At 39.7% G+C, this 27,923-nt stretch overlaps 1 protein-coding gene across 5 annotated transcripts; it reads right to left on the reverse strand.

Moving 5' to 3' along the window:
• Window positions 1-195: 195 nt before the first annotated feature.
• Window positions 196-27,896, reverse strand: LOC111271102 (uncharacterized). 5 transcript variants are annotated; one of them, XM_022851670.2, is made up of 18 exons: window positions 27,442-27,891; window positions 11,412-11,606; window positions 10,852-10,902; window positions 9,940-10,004; window positions 9,431-9,542; window positions 8,856-8,941; window positions 8,359-8,467; window positions 7,568-7,777; window positions 6,519-6,674; window positions 6,113-6,250; window positions 5,410-5,909; window positions 4,654-4,828; window positions 4,381-4,470; window positions 3,945-4,199; window positions 3,715-3,785; window positions 3,140-3,214; window positions 1,852-1,959; window positions 196-1,633 (listed from the first exon to the last, which is right to left on the reverse strand). In XM_022851670.2, exons 2-18 carry the CDS (start codon window positions 11,545-11,547, stop codon window positions 1,280-1,282), a joined length of 2,691 nt encoding a protein of 896 aa, XP_022707405.1. In that variant the 5' UTR covers window positions 11,548-11,606; window positions 27,442-27,891; the 3' UTR covers window positions 196-1,279. The 5 variants fall into 5 exon arrangements, with proteins under 5 accessions (XP_022707405.1, XP_022707407.1, XP_022707406.1 ...); XM_022851672.2 differs by having other exon boundaries at window positions 3,945-4,196; window positions 27,442-27,890; XM_022851671.2 differs by lacking the exon at window positions 27,442-27,891 and adding an exon at window positions 26,130-26,402.
• Between the last annotated feature and the right edge of the window lie 27 nt (window positions 27,897-27,923).

The following is a 27,923-nucleotide window of genomic DNA, read 5'->3' on the forward strand; positions in this document are numbered from 1 at the left end:
AGAATTCCATTTGCTCTACGCAGTTGATGACCTCCAATGGGGGATCTTAATAATTATGTACTATTGCTATTGTTGCGCAGATTAATGAAGAACAATGATGACACCGTAAATAGCTTCGCTGACCGTTAAGTTATGACAAAAATGAACGCGCTAACTAAAGTAAACCTTCTGTTCATAATTAAGATGTCTATTAAATAGTATTCAATCCATTTTATTTATGTAAATAAAATAATTAGTATTAAGTAAATAAATTACCTTCTATCTAGCAACTATTTATAAATACGATTTAAATAGAAGCAAGATAATTCTTACAGCAGGAAGTTGAACTTCAAAAGTTTTTTTTATACCGTATATGAGTATTTGAACTTTTGTTGCCCCTACACATACACATCTATTTCTTGCTGCTATAAGATAATTTTCTATAATTAGCGGCTACCTAGGTAACATCGTTTCTAAATTAGAGTGAAAGATTTCTCGATAAATTGCTGTTACTCGCCTTAGCGATTTCCCTTACCCCGCGCAACAAGAACTGCAACACTCAGGTGTTGTAAAAACAAATCCAAACGAAAATTTCAATAATTCAGTTGGCCTTAAGTTCTGTTTGTAGAACTTGCCCATAATAAGAGCCTCTAATTTGTACAGAAGTATTTTCAGAAGCAGTAAATTTCAGATCATGGCATTCCTGCTTATTCTTAATCTGCGACGGCCTTTGCCAACACAGTCCTCTCTATCCGTTATCGAGGATCAGATTTTCACATAATGGTACAATATGCCAACTCGAGCCAATGGCGGTATATTTTAATGAAGCAGACGGTAGAAAACGACTTACATCCGCGACTTGTTTATAGGGACAGGTTTTGTGTTTATCGACCTAAAAGGCCACACTCTCACGTGCATTCACACACTAAAGCTTGCAAATATCGAAATACAAGGGATGAGAATATAAACATCGAAAAATGGTCAAAGGTACCTTATAATATATAGTCATTAAGGTTTCGAGCGAAGTACCGTTTCGATTCGGAAAGTTGAAGGCCGAGTTACAAGGGAATATTTAGCTTTTTTGTAATTTCGTCGCAGGAAGAGCTGCCTCGTAAGGTTACGATCATCAAAGCTGCATTATCATTATCGTAATTATCACATCATACTTCTACTTGTCATATCGAGCTACCTAACGTATTTTTATTTTTCGTTTTTTAATCCTTGCTTTTTCTTTTCTAACTTAAAACTCTGTACAAGTTCATTTGTTGCGCATTCTCAGGTCCAGGGGGTGGAAGTCACGTTACCGCTGTGTGATACCGTCAATATCGTCGACATTCGGTAGGAAATGAGCCTTATCGCTTGCTTTTGGTAAAGTGTTCGCTTGATAGACGGGCTGTGAATTCGACTCTTTGGCCTTCATGAAGGTCCTAACATCATCTGGATGCATTATAGCGTGGCTGCGGATCGCTCTTTTCAAAAAGTCTAAAACAGGATCGTGCGACCTTGAAGTCCTGCTTAACGTGTCCAAAAGGCCGGCGAGCTGTCCGGTGAGATTGCAACTTGCCTGAACGGATGAGCTCGTCTGACCTGAAAGTCGATCCGGCACATCATCGTCCGAGCGGAGTATAAAATGATGCGGCGACGGCAAAGCAACCTGTTAAGCCCATAATAAAATTAAAGGACTAAGTCTTGGTGGCAACGATAATTTGGGAGCCTACTCAAAGTTGAGCAAGGCTTTTTTCATTCGATCTCACATAATAAATAGGTAATAGCGAATTTTTTGTTATTGCTGTTGTATACGAGGCTGATTTTCGCCAAGCAAAAGCCATCGAAGCTCTAGTACATTTTACTGTAGTACTCCGTCCGACCTACCTTTCGAGCGACATTCGCACCGTCGCCCTTGGCTTCCAGTGCTCTTGAGACACCAACGGCCGCAACAATCGAGGGTTGCATTAATTCATGGAACGTTTCATCCCCATCCTGCGGAAGTTTTGAATCGGATGAGTTTCAGATTGAATTCAAGAAGACAACGTCAACCGCATACACTGATAGCATTTATGGGCTCAACAATAAGTAGCCGAACGTTTTAAGGCGCCCAAAACAAACTGCGTCAGATAAAAGCAGAGGCAAATTTAACTAAACTTTTGTTAGTTCATAAACTTCATTCACTTGAATCTTTTATTTCTCGAAGTCACCTAGCTTCAGGTTTAGCATCACTTGACTCTATTTGGAGCGAGTCCTGCTAGACTTACCTGAGGTTTGCTTAACAGATTCATGAAAAAACCTAATAACGATAATAGTAATACCTTATTTTTGCTTCATTTATCACTTTTCGAATTATTGATATCTGATGTTAACTTTTTGAGACAGCGCGGCAAGATGCTCGTTAGTTAGAGTTACTATGTATTTTGTATGGCGCATTAGCCGATCAGACCAGAATGGAGCTATATGGTCGCCAAGCTGCAGTAAAAAAAGCTTTTGAAATATAGCTAGTATTAGTTTTTCTATTTGCATTTAGCAGTTAGTTTTAGAAGGTTTTGATTATGATATATGTAACAATCTATCAGGAGCCTCAGACTTCTCAGATGTCTCAGTATATATATATATATATATATATACTAATGAGAAGTATGTTTATGGCAACACATTTGAAGTAAAGCAGCCAAGCTTCATCGAAAGGCATTTCCCATACGCAATAGCTCATAAATTCAGGACGACAAGTGGCCTACGCACCTAAATGTATTTGCGAGCGTTTTCGAAGCCTTTTCACCATTTATTTCACAAAGAAATGTTCCATGTTATATATTTTTTTTTGTAATAATCAACCGCTGCCATACTTGGGCTTCTTTTTTTTCTTTTTTTTTTTTTTTAAGAAGACAATGCATGAGAAAGGTTTGTGGAAGTACGCTTCTTTGTTCTTCATGATGGCCATTATTTGACTGAAGGTTATGGCTCCGCATTTACGACTGCGTCATTTAGCTTCCGTTGAATCTGTTGCATCGCTCATTACGACGGACCCTGTCATCGTTGATAAAACCGTAAGTTTGCTAACTTTCTCATTTGACTGTACAGGATTAGTAAGGGTGACAGTTGGTACCATCGAGTTATCCGTCGTGCCCGACAATGCTGTAGTACCGTTAGAGTCTTCATTGTTATTTACCAGTACTGTTGAAGTCGTTGTTTCGTTGCTCGACCCCAGAGGCGGGAGTTCAGTCGATGGATGACTCGTTGTCACCTAAAAACAGATAGGAATATAGTAAAATATTACGTGAACTAAGCCTCAAGATCCATGAACTAAGATCAATTTGTCCATTCGTAAAAAATCTAGCAAAGTTCATAAAATTGATCATTATCATATTTTTGTCTACAAAACTCGGTAACGATAGGTTTCGCGTTAATAATACGTATGATACCTATTATATGTAAACTTCAGATAGATTTTTGAATGAAAATAAAGCAATAAACACCTCTCTTTCTTAAACGTTACCAAAAATGAGAAATATCTGCATTTACTTCAGGCTCGAGTAAGACAATATGGCCACAGACAACCGAAAACGGGGCTTAATATTTAAGTCCAGTTTACATTTAAAAATTAATTGGAAAGTTCACATGTTAATTGTTTTTTGTTTGCATTTTGAAAATATGCAGCTACTCTATATTGATCCGTTCCCAACGCTTTTGATGGAGCGTCTATTATGCTGAATATTAGAACATTGAAGCTAGGAAGATACTTGCCTCTGTGCTGATGGTCTGAACCGGCTTCTCGGCCGACGACTCGGTAGGAGAGCCGGCACCATTTGCTGATCCTATCGAAGCAATTATTATTATTATTAAATTGATAATTTAAGACCTTTTTAAATTCGGTTATATACGGGTCCGTCTACTGCTCATTCTAAAATAAATTCAGCGGTAATAAGAATTTTATTTGCAAATACTGCGTTCTATTGCTTTTTCCTTCTGCTAACCATTAATACTTTGTCCTGGTCCCTCGATAGCGATTGCTTTTCGTCTCTGATCGTCTTCTTCCAAAGTCGCACGTAGAAACTGCTCGATATCCTTTTCGGTTGTGTTTTTTGAGATTTCGGACCGTAGTTCGGTATCTCCAGGTCCCAGCAGCGGCATTTGTTCAGGAACAATGAGATCCTCCAGTCCATCAGATGTCTTAAGTTGGGGACCTTTGGGAGGTCGAGAAGTGGTCTGAGCAATGGGCGTCGTTGCTGCTGAAGTGAAATATCAATGCCGTAATGTATTTTTAATCGAATGTATTATAATTGCCAACAGGGTGCGCAACAGCGGCGTAAACACTTCCTCTAATCTCATTATTGACCTAAGTTCGACTTACACTATCCCGCTTGTATGGTAATGATAGAACTACCCTGACGTTAAAGAACGAGAACTTACGTTTCTGAGACACTTGTGCAGGCGGATTTTCATCAGTGAATAACGCGTCGATCATGTCTTGATCTAGGATAGGTAGACTATCGCGACGTCCTGTGTACAGTATGACAAGTTCCAGTCACTTTTTACATAAATACTACATATTTAGCTAAAGGAGAAATGATGCAGGGATGCAAGCAGGTCGTAAATTTTTATTTTCTAGAAAAAAAAACTGCTATAATATAAAAGGACTTAGTTATCCTGTTATATTTACAAATCAGAAATCGATGTACATACGCAGATTTGAAGGTGTTGGAGGTATCTTATTGGCGTTTGCATGTGTTGCCGCGCCAGCAGGTAAATTTTGTGCCCGACCGTAGAAATTACGGTAATGTGTTTCGAGAAGTTCAACGGCGCGACGAAACTCTTCCAGTTCCCAATCTTCGATCGTTCCAGGGCTGGCTGACGATGCCTACAATAGCCATCGTCACGTATTAATTATACCGTGCACAAATTCCGTTTCTGTTAATTGAAATGTCTTTGTTTCATCCAACAGCAACATAAGACTCTCATCCATTAGACTGCTCTAATCCGACCACTCGTTGTAATTCTCAATAGAGAACTAACTATAAGCTAAACAGTCAACTTGTGAGCCTCCTTGGACTTCAACTTCTTTTTTTTGGCTTTGGATTTTGGAGCTTTTGCTTGATAGCCAGGGTACTGTTTGGCCGAAATATCAACAGATCTAAACGTACCAATATATTTCCCTCACATTTATTACCAGTTTGTATTTATTAAACGAATCTCTCGCATATTTATTATTAACAGGTTAACCGAGAAGTTAGAACAGGTATTTCCAAAAACTGCCGATAGGCGGTTTGGCCCCGAATCGAAATTTTGACCAAAGCAAATAAATACGCCATAAACGAGAAGGCAACGAGGGACAAATGTAAAAAAATGTAAACGTTTTTTTATGCACCTCACCAGCAAATGATATCGGCATCGTCTCAATTTACTTGGAAAACCCTGTACATAATCGGAATTTTCACGCACCTTATTATAGATGGATTTTGTGACCGCCGTTAGTTTGTGGGTGACATCATCAATACGATGGATGTTTTCTTCCGGAACATCGACGGTTTTTAAGGGATTTCCCAGCGATGAGTCGCTATTAGACTCTTGTTGTTTGCTGGTTAGCGGAGTAGCCACGGGTGTTACAGGTTCTGAAGACCGTAATGGCGCCGTTGTTTTCATCGTGGTGGTACTAATCCTTGTTGGAGTTGTTGAAGTTGTATTGACGGGGCTGCTCGTAGTTGAAGTCGTTGTCGTCAGTGTCGTTGTGGTTGGTGTCGTAGCTGTCGTTGTCACTGAGGGCGTAGAAGGAGCAGGAGGCATTGTGGTCAGCGTCGTGACCGCTGTTGTCGTGATCGTTGAAACGGTCATTTCAGGTTGAAGTGTATTAGTCGTCCGTCTATGATGTAAATTTCCACTACCGCTCGTCTCGTTCTCGTGACCATCGACTCGCACCGAAATTTTATCCACTGCAGTGTGAGCTATCAATTATTAAGTCCCAGTTAGCCAGAAGCCCGTTAGATAAACAATCATAAAATCGTCATCGAAGAGAAACAAATTATCCATCCGCTATTTGCCGGATACTATGCGGAGCAAAGTGTAAGTAGAACATATTGCAGAAATGGAGTAAACATTGGATTTTGTTAATTTAAGATTGACAGAATATGATTCATAGAGCTTAAACCTGAGGGTTCCAGAGAAGTCGGTATCTGGATCGTTGTACTCGCAGGTGTTTCAGTTGTTATCCGCGGAATGGCCGTGATTGCTTGAGGGCGTCCCGTTATATCTAGGTCTCCTCCAGATATATGTGAGGTAAGCGTTCCTAGTTAGCAAGAAAACAAAGGTGCAAAATATCCATAAATCCGAAGCATCCTGGTGTGAACTTCCATTATGCAACCATGCTTAAGCTCCGCTGACGTAAGTCAAAGCTAAATTCGACAGATATCAAAAAACCTTGTGGCTGTTGTGGCAGTTTTGAACTCTAGGCCAACAGCCCTGTTAATCTGAGCATTATATGATTGGAATTAAAAAGCGCTGGTGCGACAGTGACGAAGGGTTCTTTCGATGCGCACGTCGTGTACGAAATTTACCTTCATTATGATTATGGCCATCATCGGGTGCTGTATTCGAAAAGAGAGGTACGCGGCCAGATAAAGTAAATTGTCTAATAGTACCGACGCTGCTCTGGCTGTTGTTGTTGTTGTTGTTGTTGTCGATTTCATTCTCACGCTCCGGGGTAGTAAAGCCTGAAGCGTAGAGGCGAAACATCAAGCGTCGACGGTGAGGAACAACTGAAGACCCATGCAACCGCATGCTCCAGAAATGTTTTTCTCATTGACAACTTAACTTGCTACTTGCTTGATCATAAAGAAGGTGCTTGTATAAACTATAGATGATCAGAGGGTTTAGCAAGCTGATTTGTTTTAGTGTTGTGTAACTATAGATGTATATTTTAGTGATACGTTTGTATTCATCGAGAACTAACTCATTAGCTCAAAGGTAACTCATTAGCGCACTGAACATGTAATTACCAACTGCAATATGTTTTACCATTTCTGTAAAATTGCTTGTTCGTACAATTAAGGGGTAAATACAGACGTATGGTGCGATAGTTGCACAAGATGCATGCAGCTTTGAACGGAGTGATATGGCGCATCTGCATAGCAGCGGTTACTTCTACTACATAGCTATTTAATCGGAAGCAAAGATATGGAGACGCCATTACTGTAGTAAGACGATATACGATTTACGAGACAATATACGACAATTAGGGAAAAAACCTATCTAATTAAGTCTCTCACAAACCAACCGAATGTGACACACAATATTGCTAATTATTTTCAATGTCTTCTGAGCGCTCGATTCGCGCAGTGAAGTTTTTAATCGCATGTTAGATAGGAAAAAAGAAATTTTTTTTTTTTTTCTCAAATTTACAAAACTGCGCCGATAAATAAAGCTGTGAAAAGACACTACACTAATAATTATAAATCAAATCATACTTACTCGAAGCAAGATCCTTGTCTCGACTAATAAATAAAAAGATATCGATACCTTTTTTTTTTTCATTTGTCTTTTTACGAGGCTGAAACGTCAACATGACTGACCCTGTCTGAGTTCACTTTGCAGTCATTTTTCTTACCGGTAAAATACAGTGTGGGTCGAACGGGGGGTGGGCTTGTAGGCACAAACTCAAGCCCGTTGTGGTGAATTAAAATTTGACCCGAGGTACCAACAGGAGCACCGGGAAGTTGGGCTTTAAAGGTAGTGCGCGATTTGAATTTAGCTAAGCGCGATTGGAAGAGTGTTGTAGGAAGTCGAGCGGGCTGAAGCGTCTCAGTTGTATTAACATCTAAAGGTAACGGCATAACGATGTGCAGTTAAGCGAAGCACACAGGAAAGACAGTGTTATAAGGTTATTATTAATAGAAATACACACGCGGTTATTGAGGTTAAGCACAGATTAGTGATAAATGGTGGCGCAACGAAGATTTGAGTTATACAGTAATCGACCAAGACATGTTCAGCGTAACGGTAATTGTAGCCCTCCAATAGATTGATATACTGAAAATAATATATGCAAGCACCTGATTTCACAGAGACAAATGGCAACGTTCGTACCAAGTAATGCATTACATTGGCAATATCTTTGAAACATAGTGCTTTAGAATACAAAAGACATAATACATTCAGCAAGAACGAGTTAAGCATGCCTGAAAGATCATAGATACTTTATTACATAATTGATATTTGGTTAACTACAGTACATACGTAGCGCCACCAAAAAGCTTATAGCTGAATTCGTATAAATCTTCAGTCCGTCGAATCTTAAGTGGAAATCAGGGAAGAAACCTGTGTACACGTTTGCTATTCTATATTCACTGCATATATACAATGCAGCGAAAGTAGGCTATCTGATTATTGTAAACGTACCCTTTGGGGGGCAGTGCTCATAACGTGGACAGCATTCACCGGGGTTATAACGAGCGGCACAATCGTTCCGAAAACTGCAGCTTACTAGTGAACAGCTGATAGATGAACCCTATAAGATAATATGAGTAGAGATATTTGAAAGTTAAGACAACAGTACTGATCTTTTGCATCCGCTCTATCCATTGGAGATGTTGCCAGCTATCAGAATGGTAGCTTAAGAAGAGGTAAGAAAGCAGACTCAGTCCAAATCTATCAGCGGCCGAGTGCATTTTCAAAAAAAAAAACAAGTAATACCATGAGGCTGAGGCCTAAGATTATGCGTACGCGAAATTTCGTTATCCGCACGAAAACCGCACGAAAAAATTGCAAGAAAACAACACTTTGCCTTTAAGAGGGCTTGAAAAGGCCAACATGAATAGTTTGAGGACACAAATTTAAATTTGAATCTTCACTAAATATCGTGTGACTCTACAGCATTCCTCGACGACGATTCATACCTGACAATAACAAGTATAACAGGGGGATCCCGTATTTGGAATAACCTGACCGTCGGAGAAGAACTGCCCGTCATGCTCACATCCATCTTCAGAGCGACATGTTAATGATTAATCATGAAACGGACATAAGTTGAATATCTTGGTTATCTGGTGTGCCAGTGCATAGATTGATAAAAAAAAAATGGTAAACCTTAGCTATTTTGAAATTCAGTACGAATGGCCAACTGAAATTCATCGGCAAGATGTAGACATTGAAACTGTTAAACTGATAATATAAGAGAAAAATATCGATGAGAATACACGAGTGCCCACAACTATTAGGCTATAAGTGGTCAATATCTATTAAAGCAGTAGTCATTATATTTTAGAATTTTTTTCTAACCTGACACATTTTTTCCTTTTAGACCTTTTTAATAAAACAGACAAGTCTATTCATTTGCTACAGTCGATGTATCACACAAAAATTAATTTTTTTGAACTGAATTAAATTGTATGAAAAATTATATTTCAACGGCACAAAAAATAATGGCTACCCTAAGTGTTAGTTAGCAAGAAATTACAATACGAAAGCTCACCACAATGATAGTCTGGACAGCATTGGCCTTCTCTTCGAACGGCTTTGCAATGTGGTTTTAGTTCGCAGTCTTTGAGAACGCAGGCGAACCCGGGTGGTCGACAGTAACAAACCTATAATCATTCAGATGGTTTTTCTATGACTATGACAAAGTTCTTAATAAACAGATTCTTCTTGAATGATAGATAAAAGTGTAGATTTCTTTTTTAGTCAAAAAATAAAATTACATTATTTTTTTGCATAGGCACATCGGAAGCTGGCATGGAATCTTCACTCGTTGAGTGTTAAAAGATCGAAAATGGTTGCCTGGCTATCAAGTCCCAAAATGACGGCCTAATCTTATTGAGCTGTCATATTTCTCCAAAAGAATACCGATAGAAAGAAACATCGCCGTGTTATGTCAGCAACGAAATAAAAACTATGATAAATTATTTGTTTATGGCAAGGAGTGTGGATCTGTGAAAAGGTTGAAATATTCTCACATATTATCCAGAAATGTACATAACTTACCTCACAAGGATTATCAGTTGGGATCTTCTCGTTATTCTGGTAAATGACGCCGTCGACGTTGCATACTGAAGATAACCAATTAAGTAAATAGTCGCGTTCACAAATATGTATTGTGAAATTATGGCTCATAATACGAATATAATCCAGTTCATTGGCGGGTGTGTATAGTTTGTGATGGCTTAAAGGCCCCTGTTTCCTTATAGTGGGAACAAAATTCTTGTTGCAGGACAGACACACGTAAGTTTGTCTTATTTGTCGTGCTAGCTTTTAGTCCACGGTTAAAGTAAACTAAAAATTATTACCTAATTTTCGTTACGGCTTTTGGCCTCTAGCCTGCTAAAAAAAAACCTCAGCAGTGGAGTGTGTGCACCGCAAATGATGTCCACGGACGTACCATTGACCTGATACCTGTTTCGTTCCTGTGTCAAGAGCAAAAACCCTTACTTCTAAGTGTCAACGCTAATCCGCTAGGTTAGTGCCGATGTCATATGCCTTACCAGTGGTCCATCCAGATCCTCGGCAGCGTCCAATCATTTTGAATGTCGTCATTAGGTTACGATACTTTCTTAAATATAATTTTTTATATAAAATATTTATGTTTATCATCTTTTAGGGTAAATCGGAAGATAATCATTTCAGAAATGGCGTAGATAGAGCCTATGATTCGCGGGTGTTGCCGCTGTATTCTATGCCCGTCTGAAACTAGAGGGCGTTCTTAAGCCACACAATCGTACTGGAGACTCACCGCCATCTGAAGTTCTTTAAGGAGACTTCCTGTGAACATTTCTTTGAAATGCCAGATTTTAGTAAATAACAAAAGCAGCTAAAAAAAAAGCTTATTCGAAAAACGAGTTTATCTTTTCTGTACATTTATTTGATAGCTTAACATAGACTATCTAGAGAGTATCTCACCTGTTCCGTTAGCAATATAAAAGGCCGCACGTTTTGTTAAAGCTATGCTTCCTGTGAAAATAAAAAGAACAGCAAACCTATAAAAATTGCAAATGATCGTCAAATTGCAAGTATCTTTGTAAGCGCGGTATGAAGTCTACTAATGATGAAGACCTATTGATGAATCTAATATAATAGGAGCATCTGTAGCAAATGCGAAGACCTCTCATCGTGTGCACCGAGTCGTTGAACCCTACGCTCGAATGCCTTAAAGAAGAAGCTATACACTGAATGCAGTTAGAAACTTATAACGGGAAGTTGTCGTGTAACTTTTTTGTCATATAGCTATAATGTTTATGCTCATTCACTAGGCCGCTTTCCAAATATTCATTGAAGGATTATGTGCGGTCCGATCCAGACATCCTCGAAAAAGCCATTGATCCTATGAGCAAATATCGATAGCATCCATCGCATAATTTTGCTCTCCTTCGATTTACTATACACGTCCTCAGAATGCCAACTTAAAAGTATCGTAGTTTTTAAGCATAAGAGGCCTGTTTATTTGTTGATATGATACTTACGCGCCGACACGGTGTGTGGGTTAAGGAAGATGTTGACAAGCACGAAAACAAGCACAGCAAGCGTTGAAGAGCGGCGGCACTTTGTCAAGGGTTGGATAATCAAGTAAATTGGGTCAGAAGCTTCCCCAAGTGCCATTGTGACTCTTACTTCCGCGAAACAACGATAAGCAATGGCGACGTTCGTCGCCGCTTCACCTGCGAAGAAAATCCGAATCAAACGCCGATTAGCTCAATCCAGCAAGTTACTCTACGCACTTATTTATCATTACAAATTCGAGAGGTCTGTTTTGGGTGTTTGTCATGAATTTAGAAAGGCATAACAGGAGCACACCATCTATAACGTGTCAACGGGGTGTTAAAGAAAACATGCAGTTGTTAGGGAAATAGCTAACTAAACACTTGCGATAGAAGCTGTTTCAATATATAGTTCCCAACTTAGGCCAACACGGAAGTTGAAATTCCTAACATTAACTAGCTAAACTATGTACGGCAGCTAGCGTCGATTGACAGAGGACGCGATACCTTTAGAACGGCGATTAATTTTGTAATTTTGTGCTTTTATTCAAACGTGTCGTTGGACATGCGCCATCAAAGATGACTAGATATTTTTGTTTTGGACAACTAATTACTTATCTTCATTATAGATTCAATATTGTTGACTGCTGCACAGACAGGATGCTCAGAAGCTCTCAGCAAATGACCTCCTATAAGACATATGCAGCCTGTTATTTGTCGAAACTAAATGAACGCCTCGTGCATATGTGACATTGTAGACTGGACCCTTTATAAGACAACAAAAGATACATTTTCTGGTAGGACAAACTCCGTTTTATGCCCATTTAGTTCAGTGGGTCGGCGATGAGTAAGAAACGCCCACAAGAAAGGAGTGGGTTTTTCTTTACGAAGCAACAATTTGATACGTTCGTGGTAAAACTGAAATGTCGAATGGCTAACAGCCCCGTTCCAGACGATTTTACCCATCCCCCAGCATTGTTACAAAGGGGTTGAAAGAAACTGTTCATAAGCTTTTTTATTGTAAAAGTCGAAGTTTAAATGACAGCACATTGACACAGCCGAGGTGAGTGGGTGTGCACTCACCTCGAATATGCGATCTTTATTGAACATCTACATTATTCTTGGTAGTTATTTATCTTGTTGTTTTTTTTAGAAATCAGAAAGCAAACTTAACATAGTAACAAACAAGCCAAGATTGAATCTCCTCTATTAAAGCATTGATACAAGCGGGTTTTTCATTTGGCCAAGCATTGCCCACAGAAGCTTGTGGCTCGTCTGGTCAGGGCTAGCAGAAAAAGTGAGAGCTCTAATTGATGACTGTCTACATTAAATGACCAAATTTTAGCGTCTTAGCTTTTATCGACATTTAAAATAGCTAAATATCGGCAATTTGGATCATCGGTCAAGGCTTATGTCTAGCCTTTAGCACCCTAAGTTAAGATAGATCATTACATAGCCAGCACTCACATACGCGTAACTGACTATAATTGCAAGGATACTCTTCAGTGGTCATTTGGACTAATCAGAAATGGTGGGACGTAACGGCATAACTTGGACAGACACTCGTTAGATAGTCGCCGTACAGTCACACCCCAATTTCACCGTTTGACGCAGTCGTAATAACTAATATGAGACAGGTCACGACGAATCGGCATCACAGCCGTATGGCGCATTTTTCAAAAACACCCGCGAAACAGCGTTTCTGGGAGTCGGAGGAAAGGTAACGGCTATTTCGATCATACAACTACCAGGAGCAATGTAGCAAGGTACAAAACCAAAATCATGATCTGCTCTCATTCTGGTTACTAACCTTTGTCTGGTAATCATTCAGAATTAGGTGATTCGCAAACCCTACTACGGATAAGTATTTAACTGCATCTTAGCTGAATTAAATATACCAGTCTGTCAATTGGTAGGCCAGTTGGCTTAAGCGGGCACACTGTCAAATCTTTTATAGTAAACCTTCAATTGTACAGAATACAGAGTAATGCAGAGCTTACGCAGGTCTGTTCATCTATGTCCGGCTTATGTGGCTTTTTCGGAACCGCAATATTTTTTGAGGACCCTAACTAGTACGTAGTAGTATTATTTACACGACTTAAAATATTGGGAAAAACGATAGATTTAAATATTGTAAGGGTAATGCATACAGAAGAACAAACGTGCTTCTTTTTCTTGACAAAAGCTTGTTGCAATTCACTAAGCCAAACTGCCAAAGGAACATCGTCAGATATATATCTGATATATATTGTTTAATGAATCCTTTGTCGAAAACCAAAAAAGTACCGAGTTAATAGGGAATTGAAGAATATCAACGCCTTCACATTACCCACTTAAGTCGCCCGAAGTCGAATCTTTAATATGACAAACAAATGAATCAAGTTCTGGTGTAGAATCTTGTTGAAACAAATTAACAGATAATTTCGCCTCAGTGTTAGATATGTGGAAAGTAAACGGCTTTGAACCCACAACAGTAAAATTATGTAAAATCAATTCTAAGTTATCTAGGGCCTAATTCGAAAGGTTCTTGATTATTACGGGTCATCGGGTGCGCGAAACCCGTGCTAACGACCTGCGGCTTAGGCCTTGATATGTATGTATGTATGTATGTATCGCGTAGCAAAAGGAAGCCACTTCTGGATGAGCCGACTCGCAACGAGCAGCCCTGGAGTAACACTGCTACGATAACTCGGAGATGGGCGTAGTCTTAGCCACGCAACCTCCAGATAGGAAGAATCTTATCAAACGCTGTTCAACCTCCACAGGTATTCCTTCGATTAAAACTAAATCGAGTAATTAATCAACAAACGTACATGCTTTAACAGAACATTGGTAGACACAAACGCAAGAAGATAAATGTCAGCACCGTAACTTGTCTGCTGCAAATATCATAGCTGACCTTATCGATGAATTATTTTTAAAAATATATATTCTACGCCCGCGGTGTTTTATGTTTGCGAAATAATCTGAATTTATCATGTGCTCTTGAAAGCTTCAAGCCAGTTACAAAAAAATACAAAGGTGAATCTAGCTGAATCGAAATACGCCTGACCCAAGTTAGAATACATGTCCTGACCATTACGCCACGTTTGATGTGTCTGTTTGTCATCCTTTGACCCTTTAACTGTTGACCATCGACCAACGATTCGTGTCAATTGGGAAAACGCTACGGTAACAGACGGGTCGCTGAATAGATAGCTTCTTTCACGTGCGGACATTTACGATGCTTTTGACACTGGAGCATCTACAGAAGATTCAGTATAACAGAAAGTTAGCTTAGAATTTATCTAATTCGTACAATGGGATAAAAGCGATTTTGGAAAAGGCAATCAAATGCGCCGACTGCGGACTGCAGTGGGATGAACGAGTTCTTAATCATCTACTGTATAACGGAAGCTAGATCTTGATTTGTCAGGTTTGACAATTGAATATAAAACATTGTAAAGGCATGAACGAATTGACAGGTTCAATTGTAGGAGCTGTGTTGAATTTCCATTAATTTTTCATCCGTTTTGAAGATCTCACAAGTTTTACTAACTTGCCTTTAATACGATTACAAGATGTGGCTGAATAAAATTAGGCTGCAACATTTCTGTTCGCATGATATAAATTTGACCATTTCTTTATCAGATTTATGTATGTAGTATCTAAGACGGTCGGCTTTTACCGGTTTGGCGGATCGTATAGCTGTAAAAAGCAACGGCCGGCGGGGGCCGCCGCCGCTGCAATCCCTATAATAATGCGACATAATACTAACATATTCAATGAAGATAGATTGGGTATTGCATTGTTTGCAGTAGGATCGATTTCGTTATCACACACCAACAACTCACTTTGATTATTCCAAACAATATCTCATCGTAGCACCATAAGTATAGCCTAAGTCACAGATGAGAAGGCTTACGCGGTCCCTGCAGACCCACATGTATACGTAAATCATACAAAAATCTGCACCCAGCCTAGATTTCAGTAAGCCAATTTGACATACACAATCGAGACATACGTAAAACTCATACATAAAACCGGTATGGTTCTACAGTGTTTTTGATTGTCATTGCGTCCCGATGCGCATCGAGTTCTGTTCAACATAACTGACAAACTTTCTCATTCGGCTTTTTTTCCTTACTAAAAAAATACAACACTAAATTCTAGGTATTAACTAATACGAGTGTACACATAAATACGTTGTTTTTGCTGTTTTACATTCTGATTGCTGCTGATCATAATGTCCTTAAGAAATTACTCTAGAGTTATGTTTATTAATCGGCTGAAAATCTTCTTTTTTTTGTCATCCGGTCAAGGTACGAACATACGACGTCCGCGTCACTCAATTCAAACGTCAGGAATTCAACTGTGGTAGGGAACAGTCTCTTCGCTAGCGCGTCTTCATCGACAAAGATAAATGTCAATGTCATCCTGCTGCCCGACAAACAGCGCTCTGCTTTAGTCGTCTAGCAATTAAGATCATTTTCTGTCAACGAGCAAGTGAGCGTCGTTGCCTTGGGTTTAGGACTTAAGACCATGTCTGAATCTCATTCTTTGTTAGGTTAGTTAGCAAGCCATGTTGGACCGCGTTCCTCCCAGTTTTCCATCAGTCCACTACTATCGCTGTCTTTTCTGACTCATTTTCTGTTACTTCGTCTGATCGTTGGTTGCTACTGTATACGATGCCTTCCGAAGGCTCTTTTGAAATACGATGAGCTCCGTTGTTTACAGCCCTTTGAAATTGCGAAGTCACCAACGCGATTGCGTAAGCGTCGTTGAAAACCTCTATAGCAACAGGACACTTCATCTGCTCACCGTGGCTCCTTTCATCGTTTTCGTTTACTTCGATCGCATCGCCCAAAAGCACATGTATATATATATATATATATATAGGATATATATAGGATTTGAGGAGCTGTCAGCGGACAACTGTTTGTCGAAAGGAACGAAATTTAGCTTTAGAAATCCATTCCAAAACAACAATATGACCCATCATAGCCGAGGCAGAGAATTGTTGTAAAGATGTGAATGAAAATTAGCAGCAATTGTAAAATGTGTTTGCGTCGTTGAAAGCTCTACAGTGAAAAGTCGATTTAAAAAATTCGCAGGTTTCACTAAATGGCATAAAAGGTCATTTGTGGCAATAGCGGAACGATGATTTTGATGCAGAAGTTAGGCTTTGTTTCAGACTTTAGAGTATTTATTATGAATCCGATTGTTCACAGCAAGAGTCAAAAATATTTGGCCTTCTTGAACCCCCGAGCCTTTGATTTATCATCAGCCCAATATTTAAGTCAGTTGGATTTTTTTTTTTATATGTGATATGTTTAGACCAACGAATCTACGGCTATCAATGTCGCTATATTCTTGGCCCATCTTCCATCGAAAAGTTATTCGTAAATGTTCTTACCAAGTACTTGTAAGCGCTTCAGGCTTTGAAGTGAAGCCATGGTAAACACAAATAGCGGTCACATTGAACAACAACATTTGTGGAAGATGTTGTCGTCTCTCGTCGGCGTATATAGACGCGAGAGAGACTTTCATAATATATAAAAATTAGCTCATAAATAAACGAAATTAACTCTGTCTGCTGAAAAGCCTACATCTATGCATACAGCAGGGCCAAATACAAGTTCATTCAGATGCTCGCGTAAGAGCTTGCCTCGGAACAGGGGCAGAAGACAGCCGATAGCATGAACACGCTGTGGCTAGAAATGATTTCGGCCGGGTGTGGGAGATACACGGGACTCGGCAGACGAGCCGAAAAAGTTGTTAAAACGACAGTGTCTACAGCGGCGCACGTGGGCGTTGCCCACTAAACTCAGCTGACCCAAATCGAGCTGACCGAACAGGAGGACGAAAAGGCGTCAATGATTAGTAAGTTTGTCGTAATGATAGCTACGGAACGAAAATAGGTTCAAGATACGTTAGCTAGAATGCTACGCTAGATGAAAGCAATCAACGTCTGGTGTACCAATGTCAGTTGTAGTAGAAAAAAAAAGACCATGAGCTAATAATATGTAAATTCATCCGATGATACTTCGATATTCAGCGGTCAACTAGCTCCCATTGTGGGCGTCTGGAGCAAACATTTGTCCTTGTTCTCTAACTAAGAGTATACGAATAGCTATAACCAATGCCACAAAACAATGGTAGCTGTCCATTAGTATACAGTGACAATAAATGACTGTTTACTATTCCCATCTCGTATTTATAGATGGTGAAAATCCTTTTTTTTTTGCAAATACTAACCGATCCGTGTAACAATACAATGCTAAAAATACGTACGATATCTGTTTGACAAACATTTTCGGCTCTATGCTCACAAAGACTGAAATCAGCCTTAGATGCGAATATTGTATAACAACCTAATGTTACTTCATTCAGGATTCCTCGCTGTGTGTAATAAATAACAATTAAAGTGAAGGAGAAGAGCAAACGCACATCGCCGACCTCGTAGAAAAGTCGATGGCACCATTGATTGCGTACTACCTGATACAATATTTGACACGTCCGAGACGTCCAGCGAGGTACCGATGTGTACCCATCGAAATCTCACTGAAACGCTTAATTTTATTAATTATAAATGGTTTCGCTAAATCGAACAAGAAAAAACTATGCCTGCAAACCCTAAGCTGCAAAGGATACCTGTTTAGATACGATATGGACAGGTAGTTCTGCCTTTTGGCAGAAATATAAGCTAGCCATAATTTTGTTAGCAAAAAACGTTCACGTAATCACACAAGGAACATAACGTAATCAGTAAACTCAGAACGCGTCTATGAGCCCTGATACAAAATCTGAACATGTTGGTTTAGTTCTCTTATAAAAGATTAATAAAGAAATAAAATAACAGTGAACCTAATTCGAAAATAACCCAACTAACGTTTGATGCGCATATGATAGAGCGTATGATCAATCCTAACAAATTTTGCTTCGTCGGCATTATCAAGTGCTCGTTAAAAGCTGCACAAAGTTAGTGATTGATTGCATTGGCTACAGAAATCGGCCAAATATGGTAGTTTCTATTTTGAACGCCACCTTGATCATTCATAAAAAAAGAGCTAAACAAAATGTCATACATCTGCTACATGGAAATAGGCACCGGTCCGCTGCACATCCCGATGAATTACTATAATATTTCAGCGTGGAGTCTAGTTGAAGCATCTACACCGCCGCTTTCATTTTTTTTATCGACAGAAATGGTAGGATTCTTGTTTTTGTGTTAGGTTTACTTTGCAAAAAATCTTCTCGCCTTAAACGGTGGCCGCATGGCAACACAGTGGCCTATTTGCGACCACTATGTTGGCTCACATATGAAAACAGTGATGATAATGGTACTAACTACCAAATAAATGCCAGCCTGTCTTTCTTTTCCCGACCAAAATATGGGCCCCAAATGACTGTCGTCTCTTAACCTCTGAAGAGCAAAGCATTTTTAATAGCTACGAGGACCTAATTGCAAATATCCATTCATTCTTCTTTTGAGTATAAACCGTACCTTCAACACGCGCTGTATCTGGACGCACTTATGTTAGGCACAGAGCCTCTGTTATCCTATTACTCTACTCGCGTTTTGCGTACAAGTGATTGTATTGTGTGGGTCGTTCTATTACCTTCCTGTAGTTATTATGTTACTCTTTTCCAGCAATGTGTTTGTATAGTTCTCATAATTCTCTAGTTATTTTTTCCAATTAGACTTTTGCTGCTCTCCACAGGGCTATCTGCTTATTCTGCAGTAATCGTCCCATCACCTCGATTAACAACCCTATTTTTCCATGTACTGCTGTGACTACCATTTGAAGTCGAAACAATTTTTCCAAGATGGATTTTCCAGGTGGAAAAAAGTACACTTTTTCGACGACGCTTTCTGTACTACGTATCTTATCGTCGCCAAAAAGCGCTACCGAAGGAGCCCGGTACATTTGCTTTGTGTAGAGCCGCGCTCTGTCGTTAGAAGCGTGGCTCAAGCGGAGTTCGCCATGCTTGAAGAGACTATTTGGGACTTAAAGGATGCGCGCACCCTGGCTGTCTATCTGAGTTTGATAACTATTATCTGAAAGCACCTTTGAAGAAACACGTGCGACAACTCGACAACTGGCCGAAAAGATGGGCTGTGGTTACAAGATTGTCGTTAAACACCTTAAGTCCTTCGGGTTTTGCACAGAAACTTGGATACCTCATGAACCCTCTCAATAAACCCAACGCTGCGTTTCAACATTTCTTCACCCGGTATCGAGAACCATAATGTCCGATTTTTGCATAGAATCGTCACCAGTGATGAGGAGTGGTCTCTACATGTCAGCATGAACCGAAGATTCGAATGTGTGATTCCAGGTAAGAAGCCAATGTCGAAGGTTCGACCAGGTCTTCATGCAGAAAAGGTTATGCTTGACGTTTGGTGGGACTGCAAGGGTCTGACTTATCGGGGATTGCTTTCTACAAACCAGACAGCTGATCGGTGTGTTTGTCTGGTCCAACTGCATCGAGCAGACTATTCAAGAGAAAGCATCCGGCACACGAGGTTAGGTAACGTTGCTCTGTGCTAACGTAAAGCCACACGGAACAAACATCGTCAAAGCTGCTTCTAGATGAGAGCATATTCTTCAGACCTGTTGCCGACGAGTTTTTACGTTTTCACTGGACAGTCACCTCCGTGGTCTTATTATCGAGCCGAATCAACAACTAAAAGTATTGCTGGAGAACTTTTTCGAGACAAGACCCGTTACCGCCTACGGCAAACATCATTCGGGGGAAATATAAGAGAAAATCGTAAACAGTGACAGAGGAAGCATAACTTAATAGCTACTCATAATAAAAACGAAAAAGGTGGTATTTTTTATTTAGTAAAGGAGCGGAACAATTTTCATTTCGACCTAATATATAATGTAAAATAAACTAAATATTATACCTACAATTGAATTAGATGCGTCCTCAACACATAAATTGCTGTTAGAAAACTTACTTTTAGCCATTTTACACTCCGATTATGATTTTGTGTAGATTTTAGTGTAGAGCCAATTTTTGCCCCAAGACGTGCGGTAATCAGCTTTTTTGTTTTTATCAGGTCCAGCCTATACATAGTCAATTGGTAAAAAAAGTTGAAACCGATAATCCAGACATACCCGTCTACGTATTAATGGCAAAAGCCTTAAACCGCTTAGGCCTAGATCGCAATAATAAGTGTTGCCTTTATGAGATACAAAGAACAGTTTTATGAAATCTTTTTTGTGCTAGAATTGGTACTAAGCTGGCCCCATATCACTGCCTACATTGCAGCCGATTTGTAGCTCCTCGATGTCCGCTGTAACCTTGTAAAATAACCACCTCAAATTGCAGGCAAAAGAAGAAAACGATGACGTATTTGAGGTTTTTCGTGCGAAAGGACCTAAGTCGATATATGGTACTACAACATAGCCTTTGAAGGCGAGATTTGTCGAACTGGGTCCAAAAATACAATTCGTATCCTTTTGTGATTCAGGCACAAAGGTAACAAATCAATTCTATGATTTACTCTCCATATAAAAAGCGTATGTTTTCTACGTATCAAATTTTTTTGCACAGATGAATTTCATATACGAATTTATATCAACTGTGGTCCTTTCAAGCGTCCAGGAGTGAAGAAGTGACCTTACAGATTTGAATCTAACATTAATCGACGTGCGTCGAGCAACCTTTTATGTATCTTAAAAAAACAGAGTTGCTGCTGCTAGTAAAAGTGCCCCGTACAAATGTTGAAAGTCTATCGGCACGAGATCCAAACAAGATCATTAAAACGCTCTCAGTTTGCTTCCTTACCTTCCCGAAGAAAGATGCTGCTCAGGGGCAAAATGCTCTATTATTCATTGAACAAACTTCGAAAGTTCCTCAGAACTGTTTCTACTAAAGTGACTTAATTATATCCATTGTCTATTAGCGCTAAAAGATACAAAAATATAAAACAGAACATTCAAATTGTATCTGGTGTTTTCTAATTACTGTTTATGCCTTGTCTTCCCAATGTATATTAGGTCGTTTTTTTAAAATGGGCTTTTAATCTGTTTTTTAGTCTTTTTTGCCTTAGAATTGGTTCTAAGCTGCTGCTGTTTCATATGCTTTGTTTTTATTCTTTCTTTTATAATTTTTTTAATGGAAGGCCGAATGAGGTGTCACAAACTGAGAGGAGCACAATATACAATACGGTATACGATACCTAGCCGTCGTCACGCAAAGGTCTGAAAAGCATAGTAATGTCGAAAATAACTTATAGAGCACCCAATATGTATAGGGTGTTTAAAAGTCCTCTAAAGTTTTAAGTGTAAACCACATATGACAAGCCAAGTGAAACGTTGTCTCTGCGGCGGTCAAACATGCGGAGATTTGGGTTTGTCTGCACAATGAAACGGTTCATGGGGAGAATCGCATACCAAAAGCATATGTCCCCACACTCTTGCGAAAAACGTAAGGCATATGTCTACATGAATTAGTCTATCAACAATCAGAATTAGCAGATTTGGGGCTTAAATGGTCCGAGAAAAAGAGCCCGCTTCACCCAGAAAAAGTGGCAGTATTGTATGGTAGCTTTGCTGCATACTACATATTTTCTATGGCAACTTCTATATGGTTCTCCTGTGTCTTTGTTCTTTTACATATTACAAAACGGCTCAGCATGACCACAAAATCAAAACCAGTTCATTTTTTTTCTAAAAAATATTTTTGATCATATAGAAACTTTAAAAACGGCCATGCTTATTTTAGTTAAATTCCTGCTGTGGGTCGAGTCGTGTTTCGAGCTTGATAGAAAAACCACTGTTCTTTACGTACGGTATCATTCTATGGATGCGTTTTTGCTGCTTATACAATTCCCGTCATTTGCTACCAATCAAAGTATTTATGAGCGTTACATTTCACTAACGCTGTATGTCAGTTTTTATCTCTGCATGTTGAAATTAATTTTTCAAGTCTGTTTGTCGAGAATCAACAAGGCTCATGCGCGCTCTCTTTCGCATCGCCGTCATAGAACCTTGACCCAGCTGTTGACGTATGAAGGGCGATAGGACGAAGCGGCCTTCAAATTTAGGCGCCCTATCTAAAACGAGATCTACCTAGCTGTTACCAAACAATTCATCCATGACAAATGACGTGTCAGCCATTTTTGCATAGAAACACGTCATGTGCATTGGCAAAACACGGAGTCCATCGAATACGCCATCCTTTCCTCGTCTAGCCTCATTGCGTCATCACCCTTGCAATAATTCTGCATTGATATGACATATATATATTTAACATAGATATATGTAGGTGACAAAGGCATGTATGTTCGAACAGTTTGTCATGCACTGAAACAATCTCTGGTTTCCAACGCAACTCAATTGTGCTGCCTATCAAAATTGGCTTATTATAATAGTAATAAAAGTGAATATAATATCATAATGTAAATAATGGAATTAAAGATTTGGGGACTGTGATTTATATCATTAATCAAAAACAAATCAAAATCCGTTAACAAATTCTGCGATGAATTTAAAGAACGGTAATGCTGTGCCAAGTGTTCTAAGGCTATGGCCTTATAAGGCTGCTATAGCTAGGCAAGAACTTTTCACTCTGAGCGCCTTCGCATCATCAGGTTATGTATAATGTATTTTCACAGTTACCTACAGCCTCTACGAAGTTTGCATAAACTGTATTATTATTATTATTTAGTATTGTGCGTAAAAGATCGGTCCGATACCCTTCTGTTTACTGAAACATTTTTCATATATAATTTATTTATAATGTACACTTAGCCTTATGTAACAGGCATATTTTTATCGTGTGCATTGTGTAACAAATTCAAGCTATTAGCTGGAGCTGGCAACGGGACTGGGGAGGGCTTCCAAGTACTGCGCCATCTGCATACGTGTCGCATTACGTGCGAGTATGTTCATGCAATACTTAGAATGGAGCGGTCACTTGTTTTCAGGGGTAACGGTGATCCAGCTACATGCAACAAAATAATAGAACACAATCCTATTCCTGGTTCTTTTCCAATCCATCGGTAAAGCTATCATCGCTGCTGATGATGCCTCTGATTTTAACCCGCTATTGCGACATGTGCTAATTGACGATTATAATACATGACAGCATGCAAGCTTTCTAGCAAAATAGGACCTCGATCTATTTAGCAATTTATCAAGCAATTCATGAGACATCAAAGCCTGCAGAGCGAGCCAAAAATAAATATGGTTTTCATAAACCATCTGGGTACAAAAGTCGCATTGTTCCTATTTAGCATAATTAATCAGAACTTTATCTTTAACCACTTATATGATTCGACTTCAACTTCTATATAGGTCATAGTAAAGATTAAGTTATAAGTGAAGATCGAACTTTCGGTCCAGCATATAGACGCGTATATGATCATTTCTACTATGGATGGCTATAACATTTTTGACCTCACGTCACCCTTGCATCAACTTCTTAGTTTCCACAATGGACCCACTAAGCTCAAAATTGGTTTAAAATATTCCATCGATAACTTCTCCTATCACACAACTCTCATTTGTAACTTACCGTTCCGTAAATACTAACCTTAAACGTGCCGCATTAATATTGCTCTGTTAAATTTTATAGCTTAGCTATAAAGCTAAGCTAGTGATATCACTTCTTTGTGTAGGTCAGTTTTTTTCAGTATATGCAAATTATTCCTGTATCACTAAATTATAGGCGACACTAAACCAGTGGCCTTGGCTGTTAGCTACGTTCGACCTAGGCCACAGACCGTAGACCGTTACCCGATTTACCCGCGCTGTATTCACGTACGCGCCCGCCCCTATTTTCTCGGAAATGATCTCCTTTGCTGAGACAGGTCGCAATTACAGGGCTGCAGCCAGCTCGATCAAACTGAACAACTGGATACAGCAGACGTTACTAAATTTACAGGCCAAAAAATATCACGTCAAAGAACCGAGCCGATCAGGCTGATATTATACCTTTGTGCCTAGCTGTGTTAATAATAACACCGCGTAAAGGGATTTTCAGTATAGAGCTCTTGATCTTATGTTTTCTACTCTTCTTGCACGCCTTTTATAGATACCACTCTAATGCCAAGACCATCTTGATGAAAAGCCGCCAGGCGCCAAGTTTTTTTCTACAACCGTCACCCATTTCAAATAGAGAGAATACAACAGCGTTTAAACTTAAAAACGAATTACCTGACGGCAACTAATGAATTCTTATGAACAGGCAGACGCCCTCGCTATTCGATCACCCCGCCAGTAAAATCTTGGTTGAACAAAATACCGATTTGCGACAGATGTACAGCGTTTCCACATGTGCATATGTCCCCCTATTGCGACTACTGCCGACAGACTCAGGTGAACGAATCCAAATAACGTAAAGATAATTCAAATTCTATGTACATTGGAATTTTTCTGTGCTGCCATTAGCGTCTCTGAGCAATTACAGTTGGCACCCCCCGAGCACATCTGTCATATGAAAATGTCAAAGAAGCATCCTCAGACACTATAGTCACAACATTCGGTTTCAAGTGAACCCTATACTGAGATTCTATATAATCACTCTTTCCGTAGAACACAGTCTAATCTCGACAGGTATGTTCTGATAACATGAATACGGCACGAAAGCGAACTCTTATTGGTAAACGTTTTAGTTGTTATTATGTCACCGAATACGTAGTGATCAATTTAGACGGTAGTGAGGGTCTCCAGAACAGTTTATTGTATTTTGTTTACCGTTCTATAAACGGTACTTACTGTGCTAATTCTCGCATGCCCACAGACTTGAGTGATATTACACTTATACCACCTGTTCGGGCTAACTGGTTTTATAAATTTTGCCACAGCTCACAAGTTGGTCTAAGAAAGATCTGCTTTTCTCCCGTTTATATTTTCGGGGCCTGTTGTCCGTATCAAACAGGTACGATTTATACAAGTGCTCATTTTGTCTATAAGTGACATTTATATTAAGAACGAGTATCGTTTTTATTTCATTCCTTTCTTTGCAGCCAGGTTTCACCGGTGGCTATGTGGACATCGAACGTGACTAGTTTATGAGATAGTTTTTCGCCATATCTGATTCATTTAGTTTTCTGTGACTTTACGACTGAGCGAGAGCTCATAGCGTACGCGTGACCGCCAACAGATCAGTTGTAACATTAAGCAAAAGACACTCATGCTGCCACATATACAGTGGAGGCCATATATTTAACAATATTAGTACGTCAAAGCGTTTCCTATTATCAATAGCATTTCGCTTACTTAGCTCTCTTATAGATATACGTAAGAGCAGGTATACCTGTAAGGGTTCGAGTTGAAATATCAACCTTGACAAGGAAGTATGCCCTTTTTGAAAGTTCATAATATCCTGTGCTTAACGGGACTCAAGCACCCACATACAGTTAACATGAAAAAACATGGCTACTTATAGCCATTTTTAATTGTAAGATTTAAAGATTAGCTATAATACAAAGTGATAGGCAAGAAACAAAAATTTATCAAATAACTGTGGGTCATGGAATATCGCGGTTCCTATTTTTAAATGATTTTCGATGCGTCTGGAAACCCTGTTGTTCGGACACCTGTAGAGATGGCGGGAGATTTCGTACAGTTCGATCGACCCTTACCATGCGGCAGCTTCTTTAAAACTGAACCGCTATTTGTTTCCTGTAGTTTAGTTGACTGCTTTTACTTTGCCGTTCCGTTCAACAGCGGCTCTCAGCTTTTGAGACAAATTACCCACCTAAAAATTTCCATGTGTTGATGCGTTGCGGAAATATGGACCGGCTCGTGCTTCTTCCACGAGACGTTGAACATAGGGTGACCGAATAATTGACACAGATAAAGAAATCTTTTCCTTTGTCACTCTAAGCGAACGTCAACAACTCCGTCATCATATTTGGTAGTTCTGCCCTCGCTCTCTCTCTCTCTCTCTCTCTCTCTCTAAAAGTAGAGTATCTTGATTGGCAGCATTGCACGCAGATAGGGTTCGTAGCATAATCTGCGACCAATAGGACCTGTAATAAAATTACCATGATTACAACGGACATATACGTCAAGGATAACAACAATGGCATCGAAACAGCACGTTACTGCCGTTAATGTCTGTCGTTGGAGCAAGGCTTTTTCTTTGAACGCCGCCCGTCCTGTCTAGATCTTTTTCCTAGTCACTTGCTTTGCCAACTTCAGCACGCGCAGCGAACGCGGTCGTCTGTGAGTGAGTCATCTCTTCCTGCCTAAGTGAAGGTTGACCGAGGGCCGGTGCAGGTGGACTAGGGTCTTTTTTCCCCGTTCGGCACACCTCCGTCAACGCATCTGCAAGACCATCTCTGTACGGAGGCTGCTTTAACCAACGGTCAAGCAGCCATTCCCGTAATGCTAAACAGTGACGTTCCGGCATGCGTCGGCGACATCGTATTACAATTTTCCATGCATACTAACATCGCGATCGGGATACATACTTCATTTACCTTCAGTTTGTGACGCAGGCGATCAATATGGCTGACTAACTAGCTAGTGAAACCGTGTTTATTTTTTTCAGAGGTATGCCAATGCAGACGGGTGCGTAATTAGGACGCCTCCAAGAAGTCCGATAGTCCGTGTTTGTGTATCTAAATCTTTTTCTCTACTAGGGATTATCAATGCCACTCGAACATGGATAGGGTAAAATTTGAGCTGCTCGTCAACGGTGTCAAAAAAGTACACATATATCTATATCGATGCTTGGGAAGCAACAAGTGATAATGAACATGTACTCATTTCCGTTTTCTCTCCGAGATTTTACTCTTTGCGTGTTCACTTTGGACTTGCGATATGAGCGGGTTTACATTGTTGACAAACAAGCGACATTTTCAATGTTTGCTGCTCGAACGAATTAATTTCGTTCTATAGTTCAAGCGAGGACCTAAAATGAGATTTTGGAGCAGGTGTGACACCCGGAACAATATTCTTTCGACTCGATCGAAACGACGTTGACTAGCCGATACACATGGAATTATCATTTTTTACTCCGCAATTATTTCCTCTCAAGCAGTAATGGAGTTCAACGTACGCACCTTAAAGAAGGTTCCACTCTATCAAAGGATCCAGCTTGCTTTAATAAATATAGATACGTATCGTAAGCTCCACGAGTGTTAACACAGTCGAAGTGGTAAACTGAATACTGTTAAAGTTCCGTTGAACTGAGTGCACGTATCGCGCACTGTTTTTTCGTTCCTTTTCCACTCGACGAACAGACACACAAGCGAGTTGCAGATTCAACTTTTCATAGCACAAACTATGCGGCGTATGCATCAATAGCTATCTTCACTAAGAAGCTAGTGCTGCCTGTTGCAAGCCCTACAGTAATCACAGTTCAATCCCAAGGGCTCTTTATTTGGCATAGGCCTTTGTGTGAGCTAGTGGCACAACTTACGGCCTATTCTAGCACGGGTCGTCCTGCTCGCCGCAGCACCGCTGTGCGCTAATGTCACTCGAATACCACTGACTATGACTAGACCGCGTATCGCGCCGACACCAAGTTACTAACACTCCTGGA

Source organism: Varroa jacobsoni, unplaced genomic scaffold (genome assembly GCF_002532875.2).
Source record: "Varroa jacobsoni isolate VJ856 unplaced genomic scaffold, vjacob_1.0 contig00344, whole genome shotgun sequence".
NCBI lineage: Eukaryota > Metazoa > Arthropoda > Arachnida > Mesostigmata > Varroidae > Varroa > Varroa jacobsoni.

Bases quoted from the DNA above. Each gene is read 5' to 3' on its own strand.
- LOC111271102 (XM_022851670.2), bottom strand. From the start codon at position 11,547: ATGGCACTTGGGGAAGCTTCTGACCCAATTTACTTGATTATCCAACCC. The intron at 10,903-11,411 runs GTAAGTATCATA...TTATTTTCACAG, and splicing joins CCCACACACCGTGTCGGCGC to GAAGCATAGCTTTAACAAAA. The intron at 8,942-9,430 runs GTGAGCTTTCGT...GTCGCTCTGAAG, and splicing joins CTGTCCAGACTATCATTGTG to ATGGATGTGAGCATGACGGG.